The following is a 14,771-nucleotide window of genomic DNA, read 5'->3' as shown; positions in this document are numbered from 1 at the left end:
AGTTTGGGCTAGTGGCAAGCTGATGCTGTCACTATTGGCCCGTATTTCACTTCTCATACCGGTATATGGTAGGTATCTTCAACTTGACACATCCTGGGCGTCTTGAGGCATATCAACGAGATCATAGCTATTAGCTCAGCACCGCCTCCGGTCATTGCCACTGGGTACAAGTACTTTTCTTTTCCTTTTTTCTTCTTGCTCTTTGAGTCGGACGAACGTCAACATTTTTCCTTTTCCACCCTATTCATGCATACCTGGACAATACTAGGGCGATATGACATGTGACAATAACACACCACGCCCATTCGAATCCAGTAGCGCAAGCTACCCAGAAAGGAAAATGGATCTGAAAGGGAAAAAAAAAGACAAAAGCACAAAAATGAGAAAAAGGAAAAAAGGGAAAAAAAAAAGGCATCGTGAGCTATATCGACTACCACTCGATTTGCAGGATTTGATTCGTCTTATGTCTTTTCCAAGAAGGCAAAAAAAAAATTTCAAGGGCACTCTCATGATTGTTCCTCTAGAAGACATCAATATGCATGATATGCATGAATCGTTCACGATTTTCCTCAAACAACTCCCCTCATTTCAACCTTGGAATCCACTGCGCCACACTTCAAGAAACAGAAAGGCAAATTCGCCGAAAGTCATGAACCACAGCGCAGGTCCTCATTGCAAGGTCGAATACCGAGGAGTTGTGATATTCAGCTGTCGGCCTGAACGCGTTGAAGGGCGCTGTGGATCTCCTCGTTCGACGCCCCAGAGCGAATGAGCGAGATCAGCCGAGCGACAGAATCGCTATTAGCATCGCGCACGACGACGAACAAGTCTTCCAGGAACTTCCGGTAGTAGTCCAAGTCGAGTTGCTGCTGGCAGATATGCTGGCAGCGCTGAGATGAGTCGTTGTTGTGTTCGTTGTTTAGGCTGGTGGGGAGGTCACGAGATCTCAGCTTTCGGTCATTTTAAGGGTTGTCGTCAGGGGATTTGTTTACGGGGGGGCAAGGAAGTTGCGTTTGGGGAGAGAGAGAGTGTTTGTGTGTGTTTGAAAGAGAGAGAGAGAGAGAGAGAGAGAGAGAGAGAGAGTGAAAGGTAAGAGAGAATAGAGGAGGTCGTTTGCAATTCGGGTGGATGGGGAAAGATGACTACTCACCTTGCTGCATTCTCGCTGGCCGACTCGGTCTGGCGGTTTCCGTTGTGGTCTCCTGGGCCTCCTTGGCCGTTTGTGGAGTTTGCTGTGGTGCGGTCTGACATCTTAAGGGGTTTGGACTGGATCAGGGGTTCTGCTCCTATGTGGAAAGAGGCTTTTGATGGCTCTTTGGCTATCGTTGCTTGAAGCTGATCAGATGGGGAGTCACTGGTATCCGACCTGTGTCTACCTGTAGAATACCACAACTTCATAGCAGTTAGCAACCAGACTACAGGGGTATTTTGAGGGGTGGAAATCGATCGATTCTAATGGAAGGCTGTGACAAAGGGCCTAAGAGCGTGAAGTATGCACATTGACATGGTATGAGGGGTTGGGGGCACAGAGCGGTCGGCCATACGTGTTTATAGGAAAGTGTGAGCCGACTTGGAGGAAGAGAGGCTTATACATAGAATTCGTAGAGAAGTTAGGAGATATGGTTCGAGGATGAAACTCGAGAGGTCGAAGAGAGAAAGGTGGGACCTTTTAAAGGAACTTGAGGGTACCTAAGGGCGTTCGGGGAGAATACCTTCGGTACAAAGCCGACCCCAAACAGGAATTGGAGCCAGAGATATAAATCCTGCTATACTTCCAAGTTAGGGCTCTCAAGGGCTGCCTTGGGTTAACATTCACTTGATAATTTCAGAATTTCGTTGGAATAAAGAAAAGATTCCAAAAAAAATTCAAAGAATGGCATTGTAGTTGTTCATGGTTGTTAAAACATCGAATCGGCCCCCCGGATAAAAGTACCAGCCAATCGTTGTCTCCAGGAAGAACGTTCAATCATCATATCTGGACCAACCCAAGCTAATGTCTTCCTATTATTATTTTTTCCGCTAGGCTTTTGCACTGTGAGCTTTGGTCCTGTTGGGTTGCTGGAACAATGATGTGAAGTTGAAGGCCATGTATTCAGATTGATCTTCGCATTTGTGTTCGGATTTCCCGATATCTCCCTTCAGCCGGATGAAACCTTGATTCCAAAGAGGCAAAAGACATTCTTGCATCTGTGGTGACTTTGGACTTCCTGTCCAAAGTAGTTTCTTTGTGGAGTGGTGCAGTGGTATCGCTTTGCACACTCATGTTCCACTGTTCCAGATAGACCCCGGGAGACAGGAGCCAATTGGGACCGCTAGGACTCTCCGGGTGGACTCGAACTAACTGCGAGAAAACTGACTGCAAGTCTTAGTTAAGATGAAATTCGATGCCCCATCTCGATGACTCGTCCAAACGCTTGGATCTCTCACTATACCTCGAAGCTGGAGTTTTGAATACTGCTTGTTGACACTCTGCAGAAATGTTGTTTCATCAACTCCCAACCCGAACGGTTCTCTTGGACATCGTTGGGACCGAGTTCTGTTTTCTCTCGCGCGAATGAGACACATTTGAGAGGTCGAGTTCTTTCTGTCTTGTCTGAGCAGGATACAGCTCTCACAAAAACACCATGCTGACGTGCTCTTTCCGCTTAGGACCCTTTGTTAGCGCCGCATACCGTTTCTCCAACGTCGAGACGATTCCAGCTCCCTGTTCCATCTCCTTCTCGTCTGCTGGCAATGAAATCTCCTATACTCGCGCTGGACACATTACCATACACCCGACCGCACCCATGAAGTAGTACGGCTGGCTCATCTCGCCAGATCTCGTTCCCGGTACGACGACTCCCGAAGGATTTGAAAGTTGAGAATCACGCCTCGAATGTCTTACGAGACCGTCTAGGCATCGGTTCTTGGCCATACAAAACAGAACAGGGGCTACAATGACATAGCCATCCAGTTATGGGGGTTATGGACGCGGGTGGATGGGAGGGCCAGTTCGCCCCCTTATGTCCTTATCTGGGAGCGTGATGTGGCACCTATCCTTTATACCAACGCTTTTATTGGCCATACGGAACAGGTCTTTAGTGCCGCATTACGCCATGTGTTGAGTCCGGTGGATCATCCCATCTGTTTCCGCCATCGCCTCTGGGATATTTTGCGGGGTATTTATGGGGTATGTGGGCTTGATGAAGATGTTTCGTGGGACGGGAACGGGAACGGGGATAGGAACGGGGATGGGAACGAAAGTAAGTGACTTGTAGTGCAGTGGGGCCATGGACACCGTCACCGTCAGCAAGCCATTCTTCGTGGACGTCGTCGTGGGTCGTCTTTGTGAATTAGTGATGCAGTGTGTGTGATTTCAAGTCGGTTCGGGTCAAAGGGGAATGATGTCTGTTAATCTTGCAAGCCATGGAAAGCCCGTGTCTGAAGACTGTCTTCGGGTCGGACGTCAACGTGAGCACGGGTCTCATGCTCACAGGGTAAAGAACGCTGTGATCATCCGAGCCAGACACGATAAGGGGAGCATCGATCGGTGATTCGAGGCCATTTCATCTAGGCTATGTCGAAGATTGCCGTGGCGTTGTCTGGCTTTCGATGGGGGTCGTGATGGGCATCGACGGTTGCTCTGTGCGCAGTGAAAACGTGTCGTCGTGTTTGCTAGGCACCCTGAAGACAAGCAACGCTTTCATCATCCGCTGCAACTTGTGGGTGGCATCCATCTGTCCGAGTCAGTCGTTACACCACACGGTCGGTAAATTTCCAAGATTGGAAGCTACCCCATTTGGTTAGCTCGATGCATCACTGAGGTAGGTTCTTCCTGTGGTCGTTTGCCCGTCAATATGAGGGTTCCTTGTCGGTGACGGAAATTTATGGTGGCGGGATGGATATGAGGTATGAGATATGAGTGAGAGGCGGATGCGAGGTCTACTGACTCCGAAGACGAGATGGATTAGGTTCGACACCTGACCTTCCAAGTAGGGATCCCTGCCACCAAGTGATACCAGACATTTTCTGGGCACAGCCTCATCTCCAGAGTACACCTCTAGACTTTTCCAGTTGCCATTTCTCCCTAAGAGGACACAAGCAGCCACCATATGGAAGGTCGAGGTCTGCAGTTTCCTTTTCCAGGGGGATGGAAAGCCAAGGTAAAGCCCTATCCCAGACCCACCCATAACGTGGAAAATAGTTCCTGGCGAGGTTATTGGGGGGCTCCACCGGCACGCCAATATTGAAATACACAACGAGCGTCAGACTTGCGTTCTACAATGTACACTGAAGGTTCATGAGGAATTTGGAGTCCGGACTGTGCTCCGCCAATACGCGAAGGTGTTAGCATTTGTTGGAAGTTCCCGTGGATGTGAAGGCTCGAGAGAATGCCCTGTGATCGGGCCGGGATGGATCTTCTTCAGGGCCTAGATTTCACTGCTGACCATCAATGTAGTGGCTGAAATCAACACTAACAACAGAATACGGAGCAATGCTCTTGCTATTGCTCTTGCTATCTCCCTTGTTATTGCTCTTGGTATAGGGACCTGTTACCCTGTGTGCAGTGTAACCTTCAAGGATTATATGGGAGTCAATACTTGATGGGGATCCATGCGTCAGTGGCCACAAATGTTCTTGGTTCAGCCACCCATTGACTCATGTGACACCGTCTGCTCACCTACTAAACAGAGGTCGCCTATGTCTCTTTGCATGCACAATGTTTTCTTTTGTAGACGATTCATTGTTATTCAGGTCACGGCAGGATCAAGGGGAAATGCATTTACATGGCTAGCAGATCTGCTATCGCTTACACAACCTAGAAGGAACATGTTCTCACTCAACGAGACCCTAGGTTACCTACAGTGAGGGGGACAGCGAGAATGAGTCAGTGGCTCATCATAACCATGTGCTAGCTTTGCAGTCTCTGCCTCTCAGAGCATCAATCCCAGTCCGGTCCCGAGTCTGTCCAGGCGCAAAAATCTGGAAGCCTTACGTAAAACCCTTACGTTAACATGACAGGTGCCCCCTGTCCAGGTGGACTGGGCAGGTGACCGTGAGATTCGACATTGATTTTAGGTTAAGTTTGTTGTACCATGGACATCAATAACCTTACATCGATGGATGCTACCTAAACATTCTAATGTTATTGTAATGCTTACTGATGATCTATTGCCTGGGCACAAGTGTCTTTTACAACGATATCTTCAGGGGCACGGATGTGAACTTTATTGACTTAAATTTACGCCCGTGACACCGACTGGATTGTCTTCTTTATCAATCCACTTCCGCGAATGTCGGTATGCAGACATGATGAGCAAAACTTATACCTCTCGCCAGATCGGAATCAGACTTAATAACTACACAAAACCAATGGACTAATTTCTTAATTCGACCTCGGGAGAATCGTTGGCTTAGCTAATTCATACACCATGTCATAGCAGTTATGCATGCCAATGTATACAAATTCCACATTCCACAGCCACCCAAAAATGCCACCAACGCAACACCTACAAACAACCCTCCATTCCCAACATACGCGTCGAATATTGATAACTAACCCTCATCCCGCGCGTAGAGTGTACACCCGCCTTCGACAAAAACGACCATCTCGACAAACGACAACCAGCCGCCATTTATACACATCAAAACACAGAAAAAAAGACTGAAGCAAAGAAACCCAAAAAGACCAATTTAAACATGCATCTTTCCGCCCTCCTCCTTCTCAGCGCCTCTCTAGCTTCGGCACAATTCGGCCCAAGCCCAGAGGAACTAGAATACCTCAAAAACATCAACGGAGGCCAGGACAACGACCAAACCCAGAATCAGAATCAGGGCCAAAACTACAACCCCAACGGAAATATCAATTATGGCAATTATGACGATGAATACGACAACTATCAAGACACCATCCCAAGTCCCCACACCCCAATCGAAGCCCCAGCTTCATCGCCAACCCCTCTGACCCACAGCACATTCGTGGTGCGACCTTCCCAAACAGCCGTTGCTCCGTCTCAAGCCCAGGCCCCGGCTCCCGGGTACGCTTACAATTACCCAAGCCCGGCTGCCTCGAAGCCATTTGCTACACCGGTCCACGAGGCCCCAGCTCCTCAAGTCCCGGAATCCGCACCCCAGGAGCAATCCTGGGACTCCTCTCGGTACCATGCACCCCCCGTGAGCCCAGAGGGTGAGGACGTCTCGGCTGGAGCATCGGGCGGTATTGCACCAATTGACCCGCTACGACCTGATTCGAACGTCGCGCCTCCTCCTCTCTTCACTAGCCCGAAGCATGGAAAGGATGAGGGGAATACTTTCTGTGTGGGGAAGTGTTTTGCGGATGAGAGTGATGCGAAGTGTGCGAAGCCTTATGTGAGTTTTCTTTCTTTTCTGCGTATGAGATATGTATGACATAGATATATATCTTAGTTATGTGATATCTGTGGATATATGGATTTGCTAATGCTTTTTCTTTCTAGTCTTTGGCTGTCTATAAGCCAGCTAAGGGGTGCTATATGTGCTGCTTTACTTCTGATTTCTAGGGGCTGGGTATAGATGTTGGAGTTATTGGCCTGTGAGAGATGGGGTTATTTGGTGTCTCTATTGTTCATGGGTTAGATGAAATGGATCTCGAAGGTCTCATTGTTTCGATTCTTCTGCTTCTTTGGGAGGTTCTTGGTTGATATTTTAGTTATTGCCCGGCTTTCTTAGAAGACATTTATTTCTTTTTGTTTGTTCATTGGACTAGAGTTGAAACTAGAGTCAAAGTACACTGAGGTCGTAGACTGAAAAAGACTAGTACCCTTAATTCCAGCCACTGACTTATCAGCTTGAATTAAACCACATGGTGCATTGCATGCATACGGTGCACATGTACAAAGTACAGCAGATAAGCACCTTAGATCTGTTGGCAGAGGTATCCACAAATAAATAAGCTTGAATTACAGATCTAGATTGGCATTGCTTAATTTACTTAATCTAGGTGGAGAGATTGAAAATAATTCCAAAAGGTTCATTGGATCTAGATACCAGAAATATCCGCATTAAGAAATCTATATTCGCTGGTGTGATAGATAGTAGGGAATAAAATAAAGAGCAAAATCCATCAGATCATATCATTTTCGACGCTCAAGAGCCACACCTCGCTCGGACCCAGAATTCAAAGAAAGGAAGAAAGAGAACAAGCACGGGGAAGAAATAAACCGGAAGGGAACAAAGAAAGAAAAAACAACGAGCACATATAAGCTCGAGACAGCAAACGGGCCATTTTTTTTCTCTGTTCAATTCAGTTCTTCACACAAGTCTCGACGGGCCGGCCGCCAATTCCCCGCGCCATGCAGATAGGAGCAGAGCGTTTCTCATACGAGTTATCTTCCCACACAGCACTGCTGGCAGGGAAGATAGAGCCACTGTCCGAGACACCGATGGGGCCATCCTCGTGCACAGAAGCAATGTGCGGGACGACCAGCTCGACACCCTTGGTCACGCTCGTGCCGGAAAAGTACGGGTTGTGACGAGGGGGCAGCGGCCGAGCCTCGTACATGCTACCCAGGTAGTCGGAGGCGGTGCTGCTGTAGGACGAGGCCACGGTGGACGGGGTGTTCGTCAAGCTGGGCACGTGACTGTGGCTGTGAGCCACACCTCCGGCCAGGGCGGGAAGGCTAGAGCTGCTGCGTTGAACGGTAGGGCGGGAGAGCATGGGCTCACCGGTGCCGCGGTGGAACTGGGAGAGATAGTTCCATGCGTCGGAGGATGCCAGGGACGAGGCGCTGCGGACTAATACGGGCTTCCATTCGGTGGGGTCAAGATCTGACTTGGCATCATGCACGTGGCTGGGTATCCGCATGGCAGGGATGGAGTGGCTTGGCACCCTGGTAGGGGTCAATGGGGCCACGATTGTGCGTGGAGAGAGAGGGGGAGATGTGGGTGGTGTGGTGTTGGAAGACATTGAGGACATGGATGGGAGTGATGCTGAGAGTGGTTTGCAGGAGTCTTTGCGGCGGCAACTATATAAGATGAAAGGAAATGATAAGTATTCAAGTATGAAGATATGATGCAGGTACCAAACAAAGAATTGGAAAAAGGAGAGGAGATCAATGGCTCTAAATATAGACCGAGGGGATTACCACGTACCTTTCGCTACAATATAACAAAGTGTTGTTGGGAACAGTGATTTGGTTCTCACACATGGCGCTGGAATTTGGGTCAGCTTTATGTTCAAGAAAAGACCGGTGTATGGGAACACAAATGACGGCAACAGGCATGTGAGGGAAATAATCCCTGCAGGTTTCAAAGATAAGAGCTTTGGGTCGATCACATACCAAAAGTTCAAAAAACTGGCCATGTCAAATTCGATATCGTCCGTAGACGTAGATGGTTTGATCGCTCCCTTTTGTCCCGAGCCCAATTTAGAGATTGACACGTTGGCACCGGATGTCCCCCGTCGGTGTAATGCTGGACGAGTAGGCTTGGACTTAGAGGCATGAGGAGAGGAAGGGGAGCGACGTTGAAAGGGGGCTGTTTGAGTCATGGGTGGCGGTGAAGGCTTTCAAATGCCTCACTATCTTATCGAAAAGACTCTATCGCCGAGACTGGAGCCGAGATGGAGCAAGTGTGGAGCACAAGGACCCCTGGGGGAGCACAGACTGAGGGATTTGTGTGCAAAGTATTGATCCCAACTGGAATGTGCCGAGTCGGTGAAATTGGGAATACAAATGCTTCCTTAAAAAGAATGGAAGAAATAGCGGAGTTATGTATATTGAGAAACGTGGGGTGAAGAAAAAAATCAATGCTGATAAGGTGTTAGCCATCTGACACAGACATGGTTTGATGCAACAGGGCTATCTTTAGCCTGTGAGTGGGGAGAGATAAGGGGACATTTAGATAAGGCGTAACATACCAAATGTCTATAGTTAAAAGTCTATAAAAGTTGCATTTGAAGGAGAAAGGGTGACACGGGAAGAATTAAAAAGGGGGAGGGAATGAACTGGAATTATATATAAATATAGAAGTGGATGGGAGAAAAAGCCCTTGAAGAGAGAGAATAGAGGGAGAAGAGAAGAAAGGGAAACGTGCTGGTGCGGTAGGATGAGACGATCACGTCTAGACTCTTTGGAAATAAAACTCGATGAAGTACCTTGTAAGTCACTTTTGACAATCTCCCACAGCATAAACGTACTTGGTGGGTACTTCCAAGGTACTTCCCAGGTACTCCCAGGGTACTTGCCCCCCTCGACACGCAATCCCCCCGATCTAGACCAGCTGAGTCACTTGTGACGAGCACCCTCAGGGCCAAAATTAGTCGGTCTTTGTATTTTTTGATGTTTTATAAAAATGGAGTGCTTCTTAGAATCTGATCTGTCAATGTCATTGCATTGTACCACTTTTTTACTTCATTAGGTACTTTGTACATTTTCTAATCCTTCTAAAACGCACAGATATCGACTTCCAAGTATATGCATGCAGTAGCGCAGGGACCATATCTCCGGAGGGGATCGGATCTGGCGTGATCGATAGATTAACACCATTCCTCACAATCTAGTTGCAACTTAATAGTATGCATTTTGCACAACATACCATATACCATGGAAGAAGCGACATTCTAAATGACGCCATAAATGCCTCGACGACTTTTAAAGATTTCATATAAAGAGACCCAGATGGCGTGAACTGGTGGGTATGAAATACATCATCGCTCATTATTTACACCCCTTTCTCTTTTTTTTTATTACATTTGTACAAAGTAGTTTAAGATTATACTCCGTACACGGGAATCGAATAACTGCCGGCTACGGCGACAATAAAAATGGATCGGAATAATCGAGAATCTCTGCGGGGATAGAATACAGTGCCACACACACAAGACACGTCTACCTATTACGATATGGTGTTGCAGGGGCCTCGTCAGAGAGATGTGGGACTATCTAGGCATCATTCCAGACCAGGCTCGAGTGCTAATCGTCGATCTTCCGTGTTTCGGGTCCATGGGGAAAACCGGGGCTTTCTTTCGAGAACGATTCCCGGAACATATTCTTCACTGTTTACATCAGAAGATAACCTTCCTCTTACCCGTTTGTTTGTGGTCTTTTTTCCTCTTTCCCGCTTGCTTTCCGTCGGGTACCGGATGCGTTCCTTGGATAGGCTAGATCGGGGTATAGAATATCACAGGGCGAGTTTGGATTGATTTTTCACAGTGGGGCCGATGACATCTGTCAACATAGAATACATCATACATCATAACATGAAAAGTCTGCAATCTTGGACAAAGTCCATCATTCCATGTGGAGTAGAGGTGATGCTGACGTTTGGGCTATTAGGTCTGGATTCTATCTGGGTATCTACTAAATATCGTACAAATAATCGCTCATGCTTTATCAATCTCCATTGGCTCCCCTGGAGGCGCTGATCGAGTCGTGGCCGGGGTGGGCGTCGAAGGTACCTCCCCGCCGAGAACCACCTTGTCAACCCTCTTCCCTGTAATAGACTCGGTCTGGCCTTCAGCCTTGTCGGTCTGCAGTTTTACTGTGCCTGGACCCGGCTTGCCTGTAAATCGCTCTGGTACTCCACGGGCAGCCTCGGCCGGCCCAACAAAGCATCCAAGCATCGAGCTCCAGATATACCCTTCCGACAGCAGACGACGGATTTGACCATATGCGTATGAATTGGCATAAGGAAGAGCGGTGTCTGGATCGCGGTAACGCGATGGCAATGAAGTGATGACGCAGAGCGATGACGAGATTTCTATTATGCGAGGTTAGCTTTACAAATTCCTAAGACCGAATCAAAACGATACATACTTGTCAAGCGAGCAGGCTTTTTGGCGTTGAAGTACATGCTGTATTTGCGATGGTTGGCGGTCGCATAATCAAAGTTTTCCAAGATCGTAAGGCAGCGCCCCGTATGCTCAATCACTGGAGGGGGTTCTGGAATTCCTGGTTCTGTTGGTTCCCTCACCATTCCATTTGATAGTTGTGATTCAGACTGTAACGTGGATGGTTGGTTTAGGCTCTGAACTGGGGCGTTTTCGGGCACCGTGGCTTGACCAGGTGCTGCAGTGACCGGGGCTTTGTGGGCCAGTGCAACCCCAGGGCTGATAGCCGTGGCTGATTCAACTGGCCGAGAGTCGTCCACTGGCGGTGGTTCTTGTACGGCCGTCCCAGCAGCATGTGATGTGGGGGTCTCTATCGAAGTCGGTTGGGCACTAGCAACCTGCGGAGTGGCCAAGATTGCCTGGTCTTTTGATTCTGGAACTTCTTGATCATTCTTGGTAGATTCTGCAGCCGCCGCAGCCGCCGGAGGTTGATCAATATCCATAGCATCGTCGTTCTTGGTGGGGGACGGCTCAGGCAATTTTGGAGTAGAGCCATTGCCCGCAGAATCTGATACATGACGAGACGCTGGAATTTCCACAGCAAACATCTTTCTCTCCGATTGTTTAGACGACTCCGAGGATTGCCTTTCAGCGGTGATGGGTTGATCTTGCTCAGAGGGTGCTACTGGTGTATTTGCGTCAACCTCTGGGGCTTTCATTTCCACGGCATTATCCTTGCTCTGCTCGGCAGGTGTCGCGATTGACTTTGTCTCCGGAGATTTTGCATCTGGTTGGTTGACATTCGGCCTAGAAGACACCACGGGGGTGTCTGTAGTCTCTGTAGTCGTAACAGCTGCATTTTCGGGTGGCTTGTTTTCAGGCGTCTTTTGGTCTAATGTGGAGGTGGGAGGAGGTAGAGCGGGATTTGTTGGATTTGTTGGAGCTGCGTCGAGGTTTGGTGGCGGTTGTGATGTGCCTGTGGTAGAGGCAGGGGCGGGTTCAACGATGGTTGCAGACCCCAAGGCCTTTGACTCTGCCACAGCCTTTTCTTTATCTTCCTTCTCTTTCTTTTTCTTCCTCGACTCTTCTTTATCTGTCTTTGGTTTGATGTCGATTTTGCCCACTCGTGTGAGACGCCCGTTCGTCCATGTGGCCACACCACTCCAGTAGGAAATCACCGGACCATCAAGTCGGCGATTTTGTAGTGCTTCGATCCTCGCTCGTCTTTCGTCCGCTTTTCTTTTTTCCGAGAGTTCCCAGCGATTCAAACTTTTGCTATTAAGCCGTTCCACTCTTGCAGCCTCCGCAAGATGATCTTCCTGGGTCATCTCTTTCGGCTTCAAATGAGCTTTCCGCTTCTCTGCCTCCTTCATTGTAGCGATGATGCGGACTCGTTTCTCCTGGCTGTCCTTGAGACGAGCATGCGTAAGCTCTTTATTGACCATGGTCTGTCGACGCGATGACTGCCGAGTAGGCCCATCCTCCACAGTGGGAATCCACGAGATGCGCTCTGACTTTTTCTTCGGGCGAGGAGCGGCGGACATGGTGGATGGGGCGGTCGGATCGATCTTGACTCGTTTGCGCAAGGTCTGGAACCGGAGGTCATTCTGGGCTCTGCGCTTCTTGCGCTCGTCTTTTTGTAGTTTCTGTTCGCCTTCGTAGTCGTTCTGCGCGTTCGGACCCTGGTCTTCATCCTCGTCTGACGATTCAAGCAAGTCATCCTCTGCGTCGGGGTCTGCCACGTCCGCAAACTCATTATCGTCTTCGACTTCCTCAAATAGGAGCGCCAAGTCATCATCCGCAGCGGCTTCAAGGAGGGCAGACATATGCAGTCCTGCGGTACTTCGTTTCGCGCGCCCTCTGACCAATGACTCGACGGGCATCTCCTCTTCCTCCGAAGATGGAAGCCCGGACGATGGGTCTTCTTCCATAATGTCGGCCATGGTGTTACTGGGGTGGCAGGTGCCTTAAAATGGACGATTAAGCATCGGACGCGAAAAGAGGACGCGCGCGCGACAAACTATGCTTAAATCGCGTGTCAATGATCAGCACCAATTTGGAAAATTATAGAATATAGAAGGTGGACTTTGCCACACGATTAAATATGAGCTGTTGAAGTGATGGAAAGATACTGCGGTGGGCAAGTTGGCAAGGAGAGTGGCTTGAACAGGTAGTGGCGCGAAAGAAAAATTGGTGCCTCAGGCCAGTAGATGATGATCTGACCAACGGTCTTAACTAACGTGTTTACATCGACCTTGAAGCAACGACACAAGGTTTCTCTGAAGGTTCCTTTGGCCCTACATTCATTGCATAGTGACTGATACCACTTCAACTATTGTCGTAGGAATGACAATACATCATATCATGTATCACGATGCCATGAACCTCCCGGTTCTTCCGCCAGCCGTACCGAACGCTTCTAGGAGCTTAGCGAACACCCTGAAGATCTGAAATCGCTCTGGAGTTCTCCAGGGCAGCAATATACAGATAAAGTCTAGGATATTTACACCCCTAACACAGCCACGGTGACCAAGCTGAGAGGGTTCTAGGCCTGATGCCTCTAGTAGAGAACAGGGACGAGGACACGTACCTGACCCATATCCCTTGCGCGCACTCAGAACACAGTCTTTTGTGGTTTCAAACCTCAGTCAATTCTCCTTGCATGACTGATTGCATCATAACTCATACGGAGTACACTAGGACGATATCCTCACATTTATGATGAGCCTGCTTCATCCATATCCTGTCAAGGATTCAAGCGTTGAGGCATGACGCACTGGAATGCGGGGCTTTTTTTCGTTTCCACTCTTGTCTCTTTTCGGGGTCATGCCATGAGCACATTTCTTTCGAGAGAACCTTGAATAGGACTTTTCTAGAGGGAATGCTGGGGTATTGAAGGTCTTGTATCTGTCCTAAACGTGTACCTCTATACCTCTTTAGATTTTTACCTCAGCATGTCTAACCAGAATGGGGTCTGCCTGAAACAGTGACATCGATGGGGCTGTGTCATTGCCAAACGCCTGGAGGAACTGCCGATTTCCGATATTTCTTCCCTTTTGGATGTCCGTATGCTTTGAATGTACACATGTCGCAGTATGTGAGTACTTATAGATGTCCGTCTACGTACTTATGCACCTTGAATATGCCAGAACTTGATAGAAAATGAAACCAATCATAGAATAATAACGTAAATGAATCCAATTACATTCAATTCAATCATATTCCATATTTTAAACCAAAATTCATCTGAATCAACAATCGAATTGTGGGTGAAGCTGAACGAGGGCCCTCCACCAACCACAGCCATCTTCCTCGGGCATCCGGCCAGCTCCCCAACATCTCTTCTCCTTCTTTTCCTCTCCCCTTCTCATCCTCCCTTTGACTTCTTTCTCACCTCTCTTTTTTTTCTTCTTTGCCTTTCTGCATTCTTACGGTGAATTCAACTTTCGGTTAGTGTTGAAGACACTCTCGGAGCGCAACACTAACTCACTTCCAGCCACCTCGATCCCTTTGGACCCGGATCATCCTTTCCATCTTTTTATTTCTCACTTGACGCACTTTGTGCCTGACCATCCTTGTGAATTCGCCGTGTTTTTGAGCCTTTGACGACCATAGAAAAGGACTTGTGTTTTTTTCTTTAGCTCAACTCGATTGCTTTGGGCCACCCGCAGATTGTCATACACCCCGAGCAAACGGTGAGATTATCATCAAAGACCTTCGACACTGCCCAGCGGTGCTTGTATTTGGAAAGCATCGGTTTAGGTACGTAATATCTGCATGATTCATCTCGACTTAGTGGAATTGCTTTGTCGACCCCTCCCACTTTGCGACCCCCCAATAGCAACACACATATTTCGAACACCAACTAATTTCGACTTGTGTTTCTAGTGTGTCCTCGATCCTTCACTCTATCCTTATTCCATGACCCCTGTCCCACAATTTTGAACGACAAAGCTACATTTAATTTCCGACCTTGCTCCGTTTT

The 14,771-nt window shown here is 48.3% G+C and overlaps 5 protein-coding genes across 5 annotated transcripts; 1 reads left to right on the top strand and 4 right to left on the bottom strand.

Moving 5' to 3' along the window:
• Nucleotides 1-704: 704 nt before the first annotated feature.
• Nucleotides 705-1,251, bottom strand: PEX2_083460 (uncharacterized protein; the record flags this gene model as incomplete). Its single annotated transcript, XM_016745616.1, has 2 exons — nt 705-924; nt 1,151-1,251. 2 exons carry the CDS (start codon nt 1,249-1,251, stop codon nt 705-707), a joined length of 321 nt encoding a protein of 106 aa, XP_016595515.1.
• A 4,428-nt stretch (nt 1,252-5,679) lies between these two features.
• On the top strand, nt 5,680-6,554 carry PEX2_083450 (uncharacterized protein; the record flags this gene model as incomplete). Its single annotated transcript, XM_016745615.1, has 2 exons — nt 5,680-6,348; nt 6,519-6,554. The coding sequence occupies 2 exons, from the start codon at nt 5,680-5,682 to the stop codon at nt 6,552-6,554; spliced, it is 705 nt and encodes a 234-aa protein (XP_016595514.1).
• Nucleotides 6,555-7,261: 707 nt separating this feature from the next.
• On the bottom strand, nt 7,262-7,924 carry PEX2_083440 (uncharacterized protein; the record flags this gene model as incomplete). Its single annotated transcript, XM_016745614.1, has 1 exon — nt 7,262-7,924. One exon carries the CDS (start codon nt 7,922-7,924, stop codon nt 7,262-7,264), a length of 663 nt encoding a protein of 220 aa, XP_016595513.1.
• A 2,415-nt stretch (nt 7,925-10,339) lies between these two features.
• On the bottom strand, nt 10,340-12,729 carry PEX2_083430 (putative signal transducer; the record flags this gene model as incomplete). Its single annotated transcript, XM_016745613.1, has 2 exons — nt 10,340-10,716; nt 10,773-12,729. The coding sequence occupies 2 exons, from the start codon at nt 12,727-12,729 to the stop codon at nt 10,340-10,342; spliced, it is 2,334 nt and encodes a 777-aa protein (XP_016595512.1).
• A 1,543-nt stretch (nt 12,730-14,272) lies between these two features.
• PEX2_083420 (uncharacterized protein) lies at nt 14,273-14,540 on the bottom strand (the record flags this gene model as incomplete). The annotated part of the gene is made up of 2 exons (XM_016745612.1): nt 14,273-14,330; nt 14,434-14,540. The coding sequence occupies 2 exons, from the start codon at nt 14,538-14,540 to the stop codon at nt 14,273-14,275; spliced, it is 165 nt and encodes a 54-aa protein (XP_016595511.1).
• Between the last annotated feature and the right edge of the window lie 231 nt (nt 14,541-14,771).

The sequence above is a fragment of the Penicillium expansum genome, assembly GCF_000769745.1.
Source record: "Penicillium expansum strain MD-8 chromosome Unknown contig276, whole genome shotgun sequence".
NCBI classification, from domain to species: domain Eukaryota; kingdom Fungi; phylum Ascomycota; class Eurotiomycetes; order Eurotiales; family Aspergillaceae; genus Penicillium; species Penicillium expansum.
Note: the sequence above shows the minus strand (reverse complement) of the source record. Positions and strands in the feature narration are given on the sequence as shown.